This window comes from Cyrtonyx montezumae, unplaced genomic scaffold, assembly GCF_038088225.1.
Source record: "Cyrtonyx montezumae isolate F1298 unplaced genomic scaffold, pur_monq_1.0 scaffold_4, whole genome shotgun sequence".
NCBI classification, from domain to species: Eukaryota; Metazoa; Chordata; class Aves; order Galliformes; family Odontophoridae; genus Cyrtonyx; species Cyrtonyx montezumae.
In genome coordinates this window covers 7420204-7436823 of record NW_027072045.1, presented here as the reverse complement: position 1 = coordinate 7436823, position 16620 = coordinate 7420204, and the positions used below count along the sequence as shown (strand labels likewise).

The 16620-nt window shown below is 37.9% G+C and overlaps 1 protein-coding gene across 3 annotated transcripts in view; it reads right to left on the bottom strand.

Annotated features, from left to right (window-relative positions):
- Positions 1–1069: 1069 nt before the first annotated feature.
- CCDC186 (coiled-coil domain containing 186) overlaps positions 1070–16620 on the bottom strand; it is a 134826-nt gene continuing 119275 nt past the window's right edge. For 2 of the 3 annotated variants that reach the window (XM_065746009.1, XM_065746010.1), the window contains exons 3-16: positions 14803–14929; positions 13801–13929; positions 12680–12892; positions 11256–11375; positions 10617–10721; positions 10186–10281; positions 9391–9477; positions 8643–8785; positions 6429–6684; positions 5878–6067; positions 4715–4795; positions 3621–3831; positions 2500–2719; positions 1070–1806 (exon numbers count right to left, since the gene is read on the bottom strand). In XM_065746009.1, coding sequence (XP_065602081.1) covers positions 1723–1806; positions 2500–2719; positions 3621–3831; positions 4715–4795; positions 5878–6067; positions 6429–6684; positions 8643–8785; positions 9391–9477; positions 10186–10281; positions 10617–10721; positions 11256–11375; positions 12680–12892; positions 13801–13929; positions 14803–14929 — 2062 coding nt within the window. In that variant the 3' untranslated portion in view covers positions 1070–1722. The remainder of the gene's footprint in view (positions 1807–2499; positions 2720–3620; positions 3832–4714; positions 4796–5877; positions 6068–6428; positions 6685–8642; positions 8786–9390; positions 9478–10185; positions 10282–10616; positions 10722–11255; positions 11376–12679; positions 12893–13800; positions 13930–14802; positions 14930–16620) is intronic. The other variant, XM_065746011.1, reaches the window with a different exon arrangement.

The following is a 16620-nucleotide window of genomic DNA, read 5'->3' as shown; positions in this document are numbered from 1 at the left end:
AACCCACCCAGATTAAAGGGTCACAGTTTCTCCAATGCTCACCACCATTTAAATCATTGGTTTCCATTCCCTCATTTCTAAATACATAATCCACTGACAGTGAAGGAACCAAAGACCCCTGAAGCTCTGTGGGACACAAAGCAGGTCTTGATCCTGCAAGCACATTCAGAAGTGCCTATCTTTGAAGTCTCACTATCCTGCACCACCTACTCACACAAAACAAACTAGGCCCTTCTGCTCAATTCGGATCTTACAATGCTCAAGTGACTCAGTGACACACCAGATGCTTGCTTTCTTTTTAAACTCTTCCTGTACACTGCAGGATTCAAGCCCTTGTTTTGTATGTAAACAGTCCCCGGAGTAAGAGACTTCTCCCCACTTCCAAGTGCCCTTTCTAATTCAAATAGCTAGAGCATCTGAATGCTGTAGCATATAAATGTACACAAGCTTTTTTCCGTAATAGGAAGTTCAAGTAATTAAGAAAAAACAAAGTATGTATTTACACTGTGATCTGTTCAATACATTTTGGTCAAAAGGCAATAAATGCACAATAATGCATCTACTGCTGGAATAAGACATTTCAGATTCTGCAAGTTACTTATCCCGGAATTAAAATGTGAACATGATGTTGTGAAACTAGAACCTTGTCACCTTGATCCTCCTCTACTATCACCATCTCAGACACAAAGAATTAAAGCATTCTCAGCTCACACCACTTTGACCACCTAATTCTTCACAACAGTAAAATTAAGGAGTCACACATTTCTACACCATTTTTGTAGTCCAGTCAACAGACTGAAATCCCACAAGGTATACATTCCACCTCTTACCATCACTTCCACTGGTTGGCTTATCCACATCTAATGAGAAAAATCAGTGAGCTACTGTTTGAAAAAAAAAAAAACTTTTTTTTCCTTCATCTGAAAACAGATGCAATCACAATGTAACAGTGGGCAGCTGAACTCTTTTAGATACACAATGCTGGAGAACTTTGAACAATTATCTGAGTTCTGTAGATCTGTATGTCTAATGATCAGGGGTTACAGGATTTGAATGGATGGTTTTAGACATAACTGCATCAGAAAGTGTCTTAAACCCTTAATTTTGCTGTTGTTTCACTTCTTGTCAATAAATAAATGATTAGCTGAATGTTAATCTAATGAAGAAAAACAATATTGTGATCACTGCTCAAAATAACCCAAATTTTTATGACAAAGCATTTTCCCACACATTTGTCAAAAATGCCTAATCAACCTAAACATCAGATTTAATATGCAAAAGAAGAAATAAAGTCTGAAAGCCCTTAAAGCTCAGTAACATTAGATATGTTCAACAGCATTTAAAACATAATTGGTTTATTTTTTCAAGCTCCATCATTAAGTGACTGATTAATTACACAGCGCAGAAATGAAAGTTTCACTGCAACTCACTCAAAACATCATATGCACTGCAAAGCATCTCTATGTCATCTCAAATAGAAGTTTTAGATCAATGTAGTGTGTAGTAAAATCCAGCAACTGGTACTGGGTACACAGGACCACACAGATGCCAAACCCTGCGGACCTCTCAAAGTAAGGACAGCCCACGTGACTAAAGGCTGTGTATACAAAATACTGCTTGTGCTGGCAGGCAAACAAATTTCAGGAAAATTGTTAAAAAATAGTGGTCTGTAGCACCTGCCTTTTCTGTATCTTCATGCCAGTTATTCCACAGAAGCTTTAGTTATGTCTGCTTGATCTTCTGTTCCAGTTCATGCTTGTGTTTAATAAGCCGTTCTATTTCTGTTCCTAGAGTTTGAAGGTTTTCCTTTGGGGGAAAAGAAGAGCAGGCTCAGTTACAGAGAGAAAACAAGTAGAATCAGCACAATATACACTAATAAGTATAATTATTATGTCAGCAGTGTGATATTTACGAGTACCCAGAACAAATGCCAATGATTAGACAGGCAGAGAAAACCAAGCTCACTTCAGCAGAAGATGCAAATCCCTGAGCAAGTCTTTGCTGCAGTTACCAAGATTCCATAGGCTGTCTCTATAAAGTACAGCATTCACGAAGGGTAATTACAGAAAGAGATCTCCAGCAGGACACTGCAGCTCACTGGCAGACGACACAGCTCCTTCCACCCCCCATCTCTTCACAGCAGACATGCTGCCCCAAAGCTCAATGTGGTACCCAGTGACAGGCACACGGCCTGGCACCTGGAGCCCATGTCAAAAGCCCTACACAACTGGGGGAACATGCAAAACCCCTCCCTGACAGAACACACACAGCCAACGTGTCCTGCTGAGAACCAGCCCACCAGTGCAGCGTATGACATGGGACCCACAGCAGTTGTGAGCAGTTCGAGTCACAGCACTCTTTGATTAGCCCAACACTACCAGTGTCACCAATTCATGAGTTGACATCCAAAATGCCTCCTCCTTTAACAGCATGAATCATTTTGAAGAGAGTATTTCAGAACCACAAGAATTTACAAAACAAAAAGAGACAGATACTCACTTTCAGTGTAATATTTTTCAGTAATGTATCTTCTAACACAGCTTGCAGCTTTCTGTTTATCTCTAAGGAAAGTTCTAGTGTGAGACCGCTGTCTGCAGGATGAGATGTGTACAGAGATGCCATAATCCCTCCCCGCCTACTCAGGTGGACTTTGTTGAAGTCAGAGGCCTCTGAGGACAGTGCACCAGCTTCCTCCCGCAAAATGTAACTCTGAATAATTCTGGGCAAAGAATAAAAGAGACATCATAGCATTAGAAGGTAGAGAAAGAGCAGACACTGAAATAACTTGACTCCTGATGTACAATGGTTTTCAAGCAGTATCGTATCACTGAAAAGGCAGTGAACTCCTGCAATATCTAAGCAGAAAATCGAAGATAAGTAACGCAGGCAATGATTGAAAGTCACTACAGTGAGCAAGTTATACATGCTTAGAAATACTCTGAGAATATTGCTGCTGCAAAGAAAACTAAAAGATGCCCCTCTCTACTTCTTTGCTGAAAGATAGAATGACCTGTTAGAAAATGCCATTTATCCCAAAAGAAGTACTGTGCAATCTGAACTCTTCACATAAGCATAAGAAGAATATACAATTTTAAGATGATTACTTTGTCCCACAGACCCATCTCCCTCAGCACACGCTCAAATGCAAATCGAATAAGCCATGAGTGCTAGAGGACAGTAGGGTCATGACCTACACACCTAGATACAAACTTGCTCAGAGATATCAAGCATGAAAGAAGAGTTGTTTAAGCCAACTTTTCTAGCAACCAGCTCCAACCACATGCTTTATTCTCTTCCTGACTCAAGTCCCTGGAGTAAGTTTTGCAGCACTGCTGACAGTTCTCAGTTGCTACTGAGACATGATCCTGTAAGAGCACAAAGTACAAGACAACTGGGGAACAATCTTTTGTTTTCACATTTTTCAGCCGGCACCCATGGTTGGGCTCATTTGTTACTGAATGATCACTGAAGCATCGCTGTTCATTCAAGTCATAACTTCCCAAATCGTTACAACAAAAGCTGACAATGCTAAAACTACACTAAGAACTTTTAAAGAAAAAAGTACAACAGTTTATGTATATTCAGGACTGAAAACTTTATGAACCAAACTCAGAACGTACTTTGTTTTTTTCCTGATTTCCTCCACTAGGTGTTTAATGTGATCCTCCATAAATTCCATCTTTTCATTTTTTCGAGCATGTGCTTTCTGTAGCCTTAGTATTCTTTCAACCAAGACAGACTTGTCCACCTCTGGGAAGCTATCCACAGCCACTGAAGATCCAGTATTCTCCGGAGACCGATCCTCATTGCTGCTGCGTGCATTAAGGGACCCTGCCAACATATTCCAAATTTAAAAGCTCTTGTTATTTCTTATCTAGATAAAACAGAACTTCACCAGTGCAAGTCTCCTAGTATGGGCACAATCCCATTAGTGTAACTGTGTTTATCTCAGTAATGCTTCTGCAGTAGTACTTTCATAGGAATTAATATGACTTTATACAAGACTGAGCTGATGTTAAACAGATCTGTTCAAGAGTCCACTAAAGTTACAACCATGAGAGCTGTGCACAGACTGACCAGAGACCTACATTATAAATGGTCTGCAGCACTGATCACTCAGAAACTGATATGGAGAGGTGAATGGAAAGCAAAAACTAAGTATTTATCTCTTATACAGCAAGATCGCACAATAATTCAGTAGACCCAACTCAAAACCCTCATCCGTTGAGGAAGAAAACAGAAGCTGTTTTCAGCATTAACGATAATTGTTTTACTGATAGCTGGACAGAAAGCAGTGAATTTTACACAAATATGCTGATGCCTCTAAACATGCTAATTGCTTTTTACCATTTACACTGTTAACAACTGTCAGACACCGTGAAAAGCTACTGCTAATTTTTGTTTTTGCTCCTGGCTGCACTTAAGAGGGCCCTCTACAAACTGGAGAGCTCTGAGCTTCCTCCAAACATAAAAGCAACAAAATAAAGTGAGGTGTTAAAGAAGATCCAAAATATATAAACATTAAGCTTCCATCTTGTAGTAAGAACCCTTAACAGCATTGAGTCACGTGCATCTTGGTGTCTGAAGGCTACTTTGTCAGCTTTAATTGGAGACTGCACAAACCTCAGAAAGAACAAAGCTCATGGTGGCAAACCACGTTAACCTTATTAAGATGAAGGGATTGCTGTGGCAGCCCTGTTATTTGTCATATTACCTGATGAACTGGAACGGCTCCCCATGCTGCTGACTTCTTTGTCATAATTACCATTTTCAATCTGATCCAATTTCCTCCGTGCTAAAAGTATAATAAAATTATGGTTACTAACAGGAGATTAAAAACCAAGAATCATAGCATGATACAACAAACACTCTAACCCTCTATAACCTGCAGTAATTAAACATGGCTTAGCTACTTAAAAAAAGGTATCAACTAAATGCTAGGTGGGAGCAGGGGAGAACAATCACCTAAAGACAATGACCCTCCTTCTCTCCCTTCCCCTAAACATGAAGTACCTGAATGCAACATCCACTAAGATCTCTAATACACCACAGCAGTTTGAGTTGAAGGGAAATGTCTTAAGAGAATTAATTCAGAACTACACTTGCATTTGATTTTACCTCTGTTATAACCACTGAATGGCAGCCCTGTTATAGGATCTCATGACTATCGCTACCGGGAGCTGAAAGTAGTACTTGTGCCAGAAACACCACTCATTCAATAGGGATGAAAAGAGAAACTGCACAGCTGTTCATATTCATACAAAAAAAAAAAGAGACAAATAATTTCTCTTGCAAAGCACCAGTAGGAGTTTTTCCCTTTCAAATGCATTTTGAACAGTTTGAATGTACTGAAATCCATCTGAATTCAGAGCATACGCACTGCTGAGTAATTATTTCCATTTATTGTCAAAATCGGTCCTTCTACATCCATCTTTATAAACTGAAGTGCTCTGTTTAATACACTAAACATTAGCTCTCAGCAGTAGTTTCCTGACAGTCAGAAGAAAACTTCTAGCAACTTTTGAATATGCTCATACAATGATGAGGATCCTAACGCACCTCACAGTGACATGCAGGCAGTCACACACAGGGCAACAAGGAGCAAACTTGAGATAAAACTCATCTTATGAATAAGCCCATTTCAAAAGTTATTAGTCTTAACTAATAAGACCAAGAATTGACACAAGGACTGACTACTGCAAGTGCAGTTTCCCCCAAATCTAACTTGCTCACTCACTCTCATTCTCTTTAGACAGGAGGATCCTAAAAGAGTGCACTCAAACAATACAAATACACAGACACAACTCCAGACTCCACAAGACCCTGTGAAGGGCTTACAGACTGGGCTGGCTCATTGTATCTGAAAATAATTTCAACCTAGCTGAAGCTGTTTTGTGAGATCTTTCAGGTTTGCTGCGTGCTTGCGCTTCTGTGTAGTCAGTTCATCTTTCAGTTCATCCACGTGGGTCTTCAGCACTGCTAGTTCTTTCTGCTCTGAAGCCAGCTGAGCCTGTAGCACCTCAACCTCTAGCTTTCGCTGATCCTCCTCCTTCTGCAACTTGGTGGCCTAAAATTAAAATTTTAAGTCATAAATGGAAAAAAATGCACTTTTTACCTGTCAGTCTCTTGCATTTAGCATTTAACTAAACAGCACCTCTGCAAAAGAACACACGACACAGTGCAGAGCTGCACTAAGAGATTCATATACTGTAGAACACCTACACAATGCAGCACAGAGCTATGCAGAGCTGTACAGTGCAGTCACACTGACTTATTTCAGACAGCATCCATTAAAAGACATTCACTTTACATTTTTCAAAAGATGACCAAAAATACAGTTTACAGTAATAATTTCACATGAATTACAAGCTTTTGATATCCTCCAGATATCTTAGTAGGGCAAAAATAAAGCAGCATGCTGTACTCACCAGATCATCTTTAGCCTGTTGAACACATTCCAGCTGATTCTGCAGCTCTCTTTCGCTGTAAGAAAGCTTATCCAACTGGCTCTGTAAGGAATTGTTTTCAGACTGAAGCTGTGCATTCTTACTGGTTAATTTTTCAGTGAACATCAATAGCTCAGATTCTCTTTTCCGACTACCTTCAATGTCCTTCTGGAGATCAGTAATAAGAGAATTGAGACCATCTGCTTCTTCCTTTAGAGCACTGATATCTTGCTCATCTCTGTCAAAACAATTGCATTTTATTAGGGGAAACCTGAGCTTGAAGATGTCAGACATGAAACCTTACTGAAATAAAAGCATCTGAGACCAAAAAGGAAAAAGAACCATTAATGGCCCTAGCATATCACTGGGTGTTCTTTTAAATCCTCAAAGAGTTCACAGATTCCATTTCATGACATGGTACAATGCTGAAGTGGCACAGAAATCTGTATCCTATATAGTAGGGCTATAGCCATTGGCCTCCTCAAGGAGGATGGTCTCTCTGTACTCTATGTGCTACAGTACAGGATGCCTAAATAAAATCCTCAGAAACAGTACAGTATATGAGAGGCCTGCAAGTCCAATATTCTCATGTTTCACTTTTCAAAATACGTTTTGTATCTTTATGATGAGAGACACTCCTATACCTAACAGTCAGGGTTGAAACAGAAAACTAAACGTTTGGACATCTCTGCTCAGGATGGCCTAGGTGACCTCTAAAATTCTCCAATAAAGGAGATCCTGAAACACTGGAGGTAAACTATATCCAGCTCAAAGTGGTTCCCAGCACACAACCTGAAATAGTCTTTCCAGCAAAACTCCATGTATTTTTATACTTCCTCCAATGCACAAAAAATAGCTGAACATACACTTTGATCTATCTTTTCACACAAGTCTCCTTTCAGTTTTCTCTGAAAGAAAGAAACCTGTTCTTATAATCGTTCTCCTCATCAGGAAAAAAAAATTAAGAGATTCTACATAACTTAAGACAAAACTCCTTCCAAGAACACGACAGTTAGTTAAATTTATTCTAAACCACAGTGAGAAAAAAGAGTTCCAGATTTGAGGATTTCTGTTTCAGACATAACAGGCATTTAATGACTGAAGTTTTCAGTCACTTGTTGAGATTCTACAACTTTATTAAACATTCTAGAGAGTAAACATGTTTAAGTCACTTTAAGAAAGAAAAAAAAAGACCATATTAAAATCATACAGAAGTATGAAGTGTTGCAGACACAGGATATTTAAAAACCAATCTTTTGAACCAAAAGTAATAGAAAATAAGAGTCATTTACAAGGACATCTCAATTACTGAGGAAGGATAACTGTAAAAAAAAACATCTGTAGCTTTCTTGCTGGTCACCAATCTTATTTTAATTCTTTAGCAAGATTCCAAGAAAAAAAAACTGTTACTGATTGAAGTGTAAACTTAATTGCATTCTGCTAGAGATAACTAAACTTGGAAAGGCTGATGAGAGCACAGCTGACCAGCACAGAGCAAATGGAAAATGCTTCATCCTCTAAACACCAAGGAGAATGTGTAATTGCTGAAGGACTTTTCATTGACAAATAACAACTCCTTAGAAGTACTGGAGGGCCATGTGGGTGGTTCTGTTTACCCAACAGGTGTTTATTTTATTTACTTGGAATCAATGAAGCAGATAGCATTTCTGCACTCTAGTTAATACAAGCCATATAGAAACATGTGGACAGAAAGTCCTGAACTGGCCATGAGCTCTCTTCCAAGATTTTGTCTCTTACATTTTTAAGTTGAGTAAACTTACACAGCACAACTCATACTAACTCATCAGAAACACAAATGCTCCTTACTGTCTGCTCAAAACATTTGCCACATACAAAGCTGCTAAACACTTTAATTCACCCATCACAGTTTAAAGCAATGGATCTTTCCAGTTCTTCCTTTCCTCAGTCTTCCAGTAAGGCAAGCACTAAGCAGGCTCCTACATGAGGGGACTTCCTACAGACTACACTGAAACACTTCCATTAGATGAGCCGAAACCTACTTGGCTCACAAGAGACTACATGTGTTATCCCCTTTACCATCAATACTGATTCACATTAAAAAAATTAAAGATATTCCACATAACTGATGTTTTAAAACATACCATTATTTCAATAAATAACTTCACATTTCCCAGAAAATAAATCACATCATTCCTAGAAGTGCGTTATCTGTACCTCTGATGTTGATCCTGCAGAAGATCTACAGTTTTGACTCTGTCCAGCAAATTCTGAATTTCAGTTTTCTGTCTATTAATGATTTCCTTATACTTGGATAATTCATCTTCTGTTCTTAAACGCTCATCTTCTAGGCACTTTACCTAAACAGAAAAAAAAACAAAATTTTCCCAAGCTCTGAAGCTGAATCATTTTGACCAGATATCTGGATTTTTGTACAAAACACATTACTTTTTCTTGATTCCAAGTAGATCAGAATAATATATATATTTAATACAAGATACAGTTAGAAATATATATAAAATTTGATGCAAAAAACATCAAATTAAACAAGTGTGACTAACATTAGCCCTGTTCAAAAGCTCAAACTTATGCCTAATCCGCGAGGATTCAAACACAGAATTGCCCAGTTACAACTCCAACCCCCCCCACCTGCCCTTTCCAAGGCCCCACTGATCTCTGGTTTGAGGGACCAGCAAGGTAATTTATAGACTAAATTCAGGAGATCTCTATTAAATACGTTTCTCTTCACTTATCAAATGAGGTGCACACCGTGAAACAAGATGTGCTGTGGATCAATATCCACTAACAAAGGCCACATGTAGCCACAGTTATGTACCTCTTCTAATATTGTGTCAGTCAGTATCTAACCACAATATTGGTTCAAAGAAATAAAAACACAATTAACAGATTGAAGTCTCATTTCAAAAGCCTTTGCCTCTTGCTCCCCTGTGATCCCACACACTACCTTTGTTCTCAGTGTTCGAAGCTCATCCATGCCTTCTTTAAATGTTCTCTTCAGATCTTCCAGTTCTTTTATTTTTGCATGAGGCACCTTTTAAAAAAAATAGAGTGAGAAGTTCCTTAAGAAATCTAAACTGACAATGACGTTTCCTGAGATGTCAAAGAAAATCTAGGTCAGTGCAGGTCAACACAACAGCTCAGAGGGCTTAAGAAAGAACATGTACCCTGAAGGTTTCCTTATTCTTAGGAAGAACTGAGAACGAAGACAAAATTTCACATTTTGGTTTCAGTTGCACAAATTCAGCACCTCAACATCCCCTGGGAAATGTTAACAGCAAACAGACACTTGATTAACTGAATGTGACATATGCACATGTGAGCAGGTACTAAATCATTAAAGTACTTAGCTTCTGGGACAGCAAGTCTCCACAGGGAAAAGAAGCTACTCCCTGTCTCACAGCTTAGCAAACTAATGGTCAGAGAACGACAACCCTGCCTTATCTGTGCTCTAAATTATAGCAACATTCACATTTATAAATGAAAGTGCACTGTGTCCTCATTGTATCAAACTTTTAGTATAGCTTTGTCTTTAAAAAGTGCATCTGGGGTAATAACTAAAAACATCCTACAAAAAGCACGGCTGGAGACACACACCTGGAATAGGGTACTAGGCCAAAAGCTGACCTCTGGCAAGAACCTTAGAAGAAAACATTCTCCAATTAAAAACTTGCAGCAATCTTAACTACCAAGTTGCCAACTGCACTACCTCCATGTTTGTTCACATACATCACATACGTACCTCCAAGTGGTCAGATTTCTCCTGCATTTGTTTCTCTAGTTCTTTAGTTACTCTGAATTTTGTATCCAATTCATCTGTTTTAATTTCTTCTGATTCCTAGAAAGATAGAAGATAGGACAGCTTTATTGTTTTACATTTCCCTTTCCTGCTTTATGAAAAGAGACAGCTTTACACTTCACTGAACATGCCTCCCATAGGTATGTATCTAACAATTCTGAACACATGAAGGCAGACCAGCACACTGGATGCCAATCAAGACAAACTTTTTTTGCTGTGTTTTACTTGGAAAGTTGATCAATAAATCAGTAATTGGTCACCTCAGCATTGCAGCTCACATAAAATGGTTCTTCCCTGCTACAGCTTAATGCAGAGATGGAAGAAAAAGAACAGATCCCAAAAACCAATTCCACCTCCTGAGGAAAAGTACCTACTTGATAGGTTTTTATCATTTCTTGACAATTTTTCCTTATCTGGTCTGCTTCTTCTTTTGCCTGAGTCAACTTTGTTGTTGCATCTTTGAGGCGCTCTTTGGATTCCTATGGAAACAGGAATAAAAAAATGGATAAACCTACTTATCTAACAATTTAGAAAAAGCATTTTTCAAAATGAAAGTTATCTTCCTCAGCTTGAAATGAATTAAAAAGAGAAAGTCCTACTCCCCCCCTTCTCACCAACACACACACACCTTTTTCCTCCATTCAGGTATTACTTTATGCAATTTTGTCTGTGTCAACAGTGAAAGCACATAAAAATAGCTCACATAATCTGTCTGACATCAGAAAATGTAAGTCTATCACGTAACTAATAAAACAAGCAGAGTTAAATCTACAGTACAAAATCCAAATAAAAAACAACTTTAAGATTGAACCAACTCCGCTCAACATGAACCTCTCACATGCTTCCAACATTTCCATTTAATATCAATATATTTAAGTGCATTATTCCAACTTGCTGCAGGTATTTGTATTTAAAATACTCTTAAATAGGTTTCAGTTCTTCTTAAAGAGTAAGCAGTATAGCAACTACATTGCTCTGACTGCAGTTTCATGTCATGGTACTACTCCACCAACCTTATGCGAATCCATTTCTGATTTTAATTTGTTCTGAGCCCATTTCACTTTGATAACATGAGAATTTATTTCCTCTTTCAATTTTTCCATTTCTTTGTTGAGTCGAGTGGCTTCAGCATCCTAAAAAAAAAAAAAGCATTAATTTTATTTTCTGTATTTAAATCATCCTGTGCTTCAAGACTCCTGCTGGAGTGTAAAATACACAGTTAACGATGTCTGCGCTTTGCAAAGCCACACACAGCATAAAAAGTGCTCATACTGTCTTAGTGCACAATCCAGTACAAAAAACCACATCAATGCTCTGGTTTGAGTAGTAAGGTAAGATTGCGCTGCTGTTAGTATTCATTACTGCCACAGTTCTGTTTAAAGACAAAGCACAAAATAAGCACCTCCTTACACTGTTTTTTTTATTGCCATTTTCCTTCTTTTTGGCAAAAGGTGATGAAACAGCCACACATTGTATGTTATGGATTACATATGGACACAGATAGAAAATGGAATGATATTACCAACTACCAAGGTGCAGACCATTGATGGTTTGACCTGCATACACAAGTCAGCAATTAAGACTTTAACAGAAGCACACTGCTGACCCAAACTACTACACCAGTTATCCACAGATCTGCCACTATGCCAAACGTTCAAACTGTTTCTGAAGTGATAGGTTCACCTACCAAAAAAGATTTACAAAAGCACCATGTGAGGGCAGTACAATTCCTGTAAGGCTCTACTGTAATCATTAGGTATTATAAGCATATTCAGTATGTTAAGTTCTGTTTTGTAAACCTGAAGCCATGCTTCTCACTTCTTACACATGAGAAAAGATAAATGAATTTTTGCTTCAGAAATGTGTTTTTTATGACTTATTATGTTACATTTTCCTGATTGTTCTTTTCTCAACAATTGTGTTTAGTGAAATTGATTAAAAAAACCACCCAAATCAGCATGAACCCTACTGATTTATCAATGTGAAGGTCTTCCACACGACACAGAGTTGAGAAACAAAGCTGTGAAACCCAATAAATAAAGATTTGGAAAATTTAGGAGGCCGACGGGAATCTTACCAGCTTCTAAAAAAGGAATGGCAATACTTGGAATCACGACTGAAAAATCCTACTGCTGTATCACCAGTTTTTAGTAGTACGAAAGAGAATACGAATTGAATACATCCAGGGCCCAGAAAGAAAAACCATAATAAAGGCTGCAACAATTTAGTGTCATTACAGCCTTTAAAAAGAACCAAACAAGCAAAAAGATGAGTGAAAAATTAGTTACTTCTTCCCCTTCCTATGGAAGAAAGGTGCTTTCACAGCAAAATCAAGTGAAAACAGGTTTATTTAACCAGGCATAATAGCAAACTGTTGATAAGGTTGTGATAGTACTTTTAATCATTCACTCAAGTCACACAGCAACACACGGAGCACCTTAGTTTCATAGAGCTGGTGCAATCTTCCTTTTTCCTGAGAAAGCTGCTTGATTTTATTAGTGTGCTTTTCAATTTCTTTGTTTGCATCTCTCACTCTTCTCTCAAGTATCTCCTTTTCCTTTCGGAGATCAAGAGATTCCTTTTCCCCTCGGACATATTTCATCACCATTGTTTCCTTCTCATGGCGTGCTTCTTCACATTTCTTATTTGCCTTGAAAAATATTTACATGTGAAACACAAGGTTGATTTGTGCCATTTTGCTTCTGTAAGACACTACTGCAACACCTAAAATATCCAGTAGACTAGCATAACAAAGTAGGACTCCCATTTTGGGGATTAACATCAGATTCTCAATTAAGTATTGCAAGAGTTCAACCGACTCAATTGAAATTACTCATAACAATACCTACCCGAGCAGCTGCAGCTTCACAGCTAAACATCCCAAGCAATTACCATTATTTTAGTAATTTTGAATTTAATTGGTTATTTCAGAAGGAAACACATGTTTTAGTAACAAAAAAAAATATTTCTGCAAAAACACAGTTTCAGTCCTGCCTTCCTGTCAGATGCCAACAGTTCAGAGGTTTATTTTTCAGATGGTTTCCCCTCTGCCCCAGCATATATAAATTCTGTTCCACATAAAAAAAATATATAAATCAGGAAGTGAGTTTTACGGCATAATATTAAGAAGGGAAAAATTCCAAGCTCCCAGTAAATAATGAGACAGAAACAAGAGCTTTGTGCTGTTTTTAGAGAACACCACCTCATGATAACTTACCTAATAATTAAGGGCCACTTGAACCTTTTACCCCCCTCTTAAGTCGAGATGAGCTTTCAGGCAAGGAAATTGAGATTTCCTAAAGGGCTCAACTGCATACATCTAACTATGTAGATTTGTAAGCCAGCATCTTTCACTCCAGAACATTAACAGCTATTTAGAAATTCACTAGTGCTAGTTATAAAATACACACACACATATATATATAGGAACTACTACCATGCAGTTGTATATATTTCAGAAATTTCTGACTTAACCACTTGATCTTAACAATCAAGACTACAAGTTTCCTACAAAGATCAAGGTCATTCATGAGATGTTCAGTAATTAAAAGTTATTACCTGTTCCATTCGAAAGGCCATCTCTTTATGTAACTGTTGAATAGCATTTTTGGCTGCTGCATCTTGAGTTAAAAGTTTGTCCTTATTAGCTCTCACTTCTTTATTAAGCTCTTCTATTCTTGTTTCTAGCTAAAAGACAATTGTATTTAGTAATTATAAGGAAAATAAGACTTTGAACATGTTTTGTACAGGCAGGAACCTTTCACAGAAAATTTTATGCTACAACAGATCTTCACATGTGCTTTAAACCTCACGAAGCAGCAACTAAGCCATATTAACATCTAGCTTTGTATTAAAGTACAAGTGTGAAAGTTGAATGTAATCATCTTCCATGAGATAATGGCATCAAACAAAGAAAAACAAGAGGCTCAGTGATTTAGTACAGAAAGACTGACAGCAGCAGCAGCAGAGATGGCTGCTGTATGAAGTTACTTCACCTTCCATTTTTTTGGTTGATATCCCTGTGCCATAGCCTCTGCTGTGCCAGCAAAGAAGTCATGCATCCAAACTGAACTGGACCAGCAATTAATTCATTGAAAAATAACTCAGCAAATACAAAAGTGGCACTTAGTCATTGTGCTGGCACATATTTTTAGCCACCCAGCAAACTAGATCAGAGTCCTGATCCAGCTGAAGAATAATTACTAACAGCCAGCTGGAACAATTCCCAGAGCACATCCACTGCACAGGCACACAAGTGCAGTACAACAGGAAGTAGCACAGCACAAGGTAAGTAGTAGCTACATAAACATTATCCAAAGGTTGCTCTGATTGTTCCTTGATGATTACCCTCTCACTCCAGGGAGAACCAATTCAGTGAGGTTTGCCTTTTTTTATTTTTCAGTGGGAGAGTGGGGTGTAAAAAAGTAAAGATGTCAGTGCTAGTACTGTATTACTGTGCAATTCCAAGCTATGACAAAAGGTAGGAACAAACTACAATATCTGTTACCACACCATACACAGCTAACATACAATCTGCCACTTCTCTTTTGTTATCTGTACCTGTTTAATAATGTTAAGGTGCTGCTTTTCTGTTTCTGTTCGTTTTTTCAATTCATCTTTCAAGTTGTCCTTTTCTGAGCAGATTTCTAAAATCAGTTCTTGATGTTTTTTATTTTCTTTAATCAATCTGCAAAGAAAGAAAGAAGGTATGCTGTTACCTTTTTTTTTTTTAATTTTGAGATGAATGCTTCTTCTTCCTGATTTGCAAATGTATTGCAATTACATCCAGAAACATTAATTAAATCCAAAGCTTTACAAAAAGAAAAGTACATTGTACCTACAAAGCTTAATCTTAAACCAGCATCTTGGGAAAAAACTGCTCGCTTCCAGCATTTTGGGGCTGCTAATGACCATGATGAAGCAAGATATTTCATGCCTCTATGCAGCTAACAGAACCAGCAGCAAGTTCTGTAAAACCTTTACAGAGTTGAAGTACTCACAGACACTAACTTCCAATCTTACATCTCCCCTCAGTCAAAGGTTTGGTAACACAAGAATTGTATTAGTTGATGAACTGGCATGAACTATTCACTAGACTTGAAGTTCAGAAGCTGCTAAGAAATGGAACCATGATTTCTTAAGTCCTATGTAACAACATCAGTGTCCGTGCTCATACTTTTAAAATGTTATTTTAGCTATGATCTGTTTCTTTGCAGCTGTTTGAAGCCCAAATTAAAGCTAACACCTCAACAGTAACACACTTAGCTTGAACTTCTAGCACCACAGTATAAGGTAGTTGTATACAAAACTCAGAAGCAGTATAGTCAGAATTGCTGAATAACAAGTCTCAAATGAATTTAAATGCTTAAAGATGCAGGCAGATCATGGATACTTTCAAAAGCACCTGAGCAAATTAAGCCACTAACTGCATGAATTTGTGAGAGGCAAACATTTACCCAAACAAGATGTTTAAACATCCCTTTAGATGTGTACTTTCATCTTTAGCTTCCCTTTCCAAAAAAATATTTAAACAAACAAGGCCTCAACATTACAAAGACTTCAAAACCACCAGCAGTGAAAGAAAGCTCATATTAAAAAACAATTTAGAAGCAACAATTACTCCAAGATTACAGATTCTCAAAGTAGACTGGGATTCACACAACCGTTGCTCACTTAGGTACCCTATTTCTGACTGTAAGTGACAGCTGGGCTATTTCCAGAACAACACTAAAGGAAATTCTGGTGATCGTAAGTGAAGGGACAAAACTCAACCATTCAGCACATCCTTTGTACCAAATATAAAATGTTCCACAGCAGCTTTGCACTCTTGAGGTGAGTTCCCAGAAGTAATTACTTGAGAAATATCAGCTGGCAAGGAAAGAGAAACTGAAGATATGTTTACATTAAAAAACTGTGTGCACATGCAATAAACACAGATCTACACATATATTTGTCTGTAAGTAGTTGATCCAGTGCTGTGAAAAATTCTGGCCTACCCCTGAGTTCACTGTAAACAAACATAAAACCTAACTAGTTCACTTATCTTCTGGAATTAGAACCACCTACACGCCCAACAGTTCAGATTCCCATTCCTCTTCAGCAATTACTGACCATCTAACCTCATGAATCCAAGCCTTCCTGTCATTAATTGACTTTCCTCACACTCACATTTTATGTGAGAGGTTAACTGGTAAGGTACAAGAGAACACTAACTCTGCTTCTTGGAAGTCTGCCTGTCTTTGGCTCCCTTTCATGTCCTTCCCTGCTGTGCTACAAGAATGTCTCTTTTGAAGAGCATCACACTTGTTTCCAGTTCTGTAAGCAGGAATAAAAGTTTGATCTAAGCACATATTTTTCCTTATAAATATATACACAATA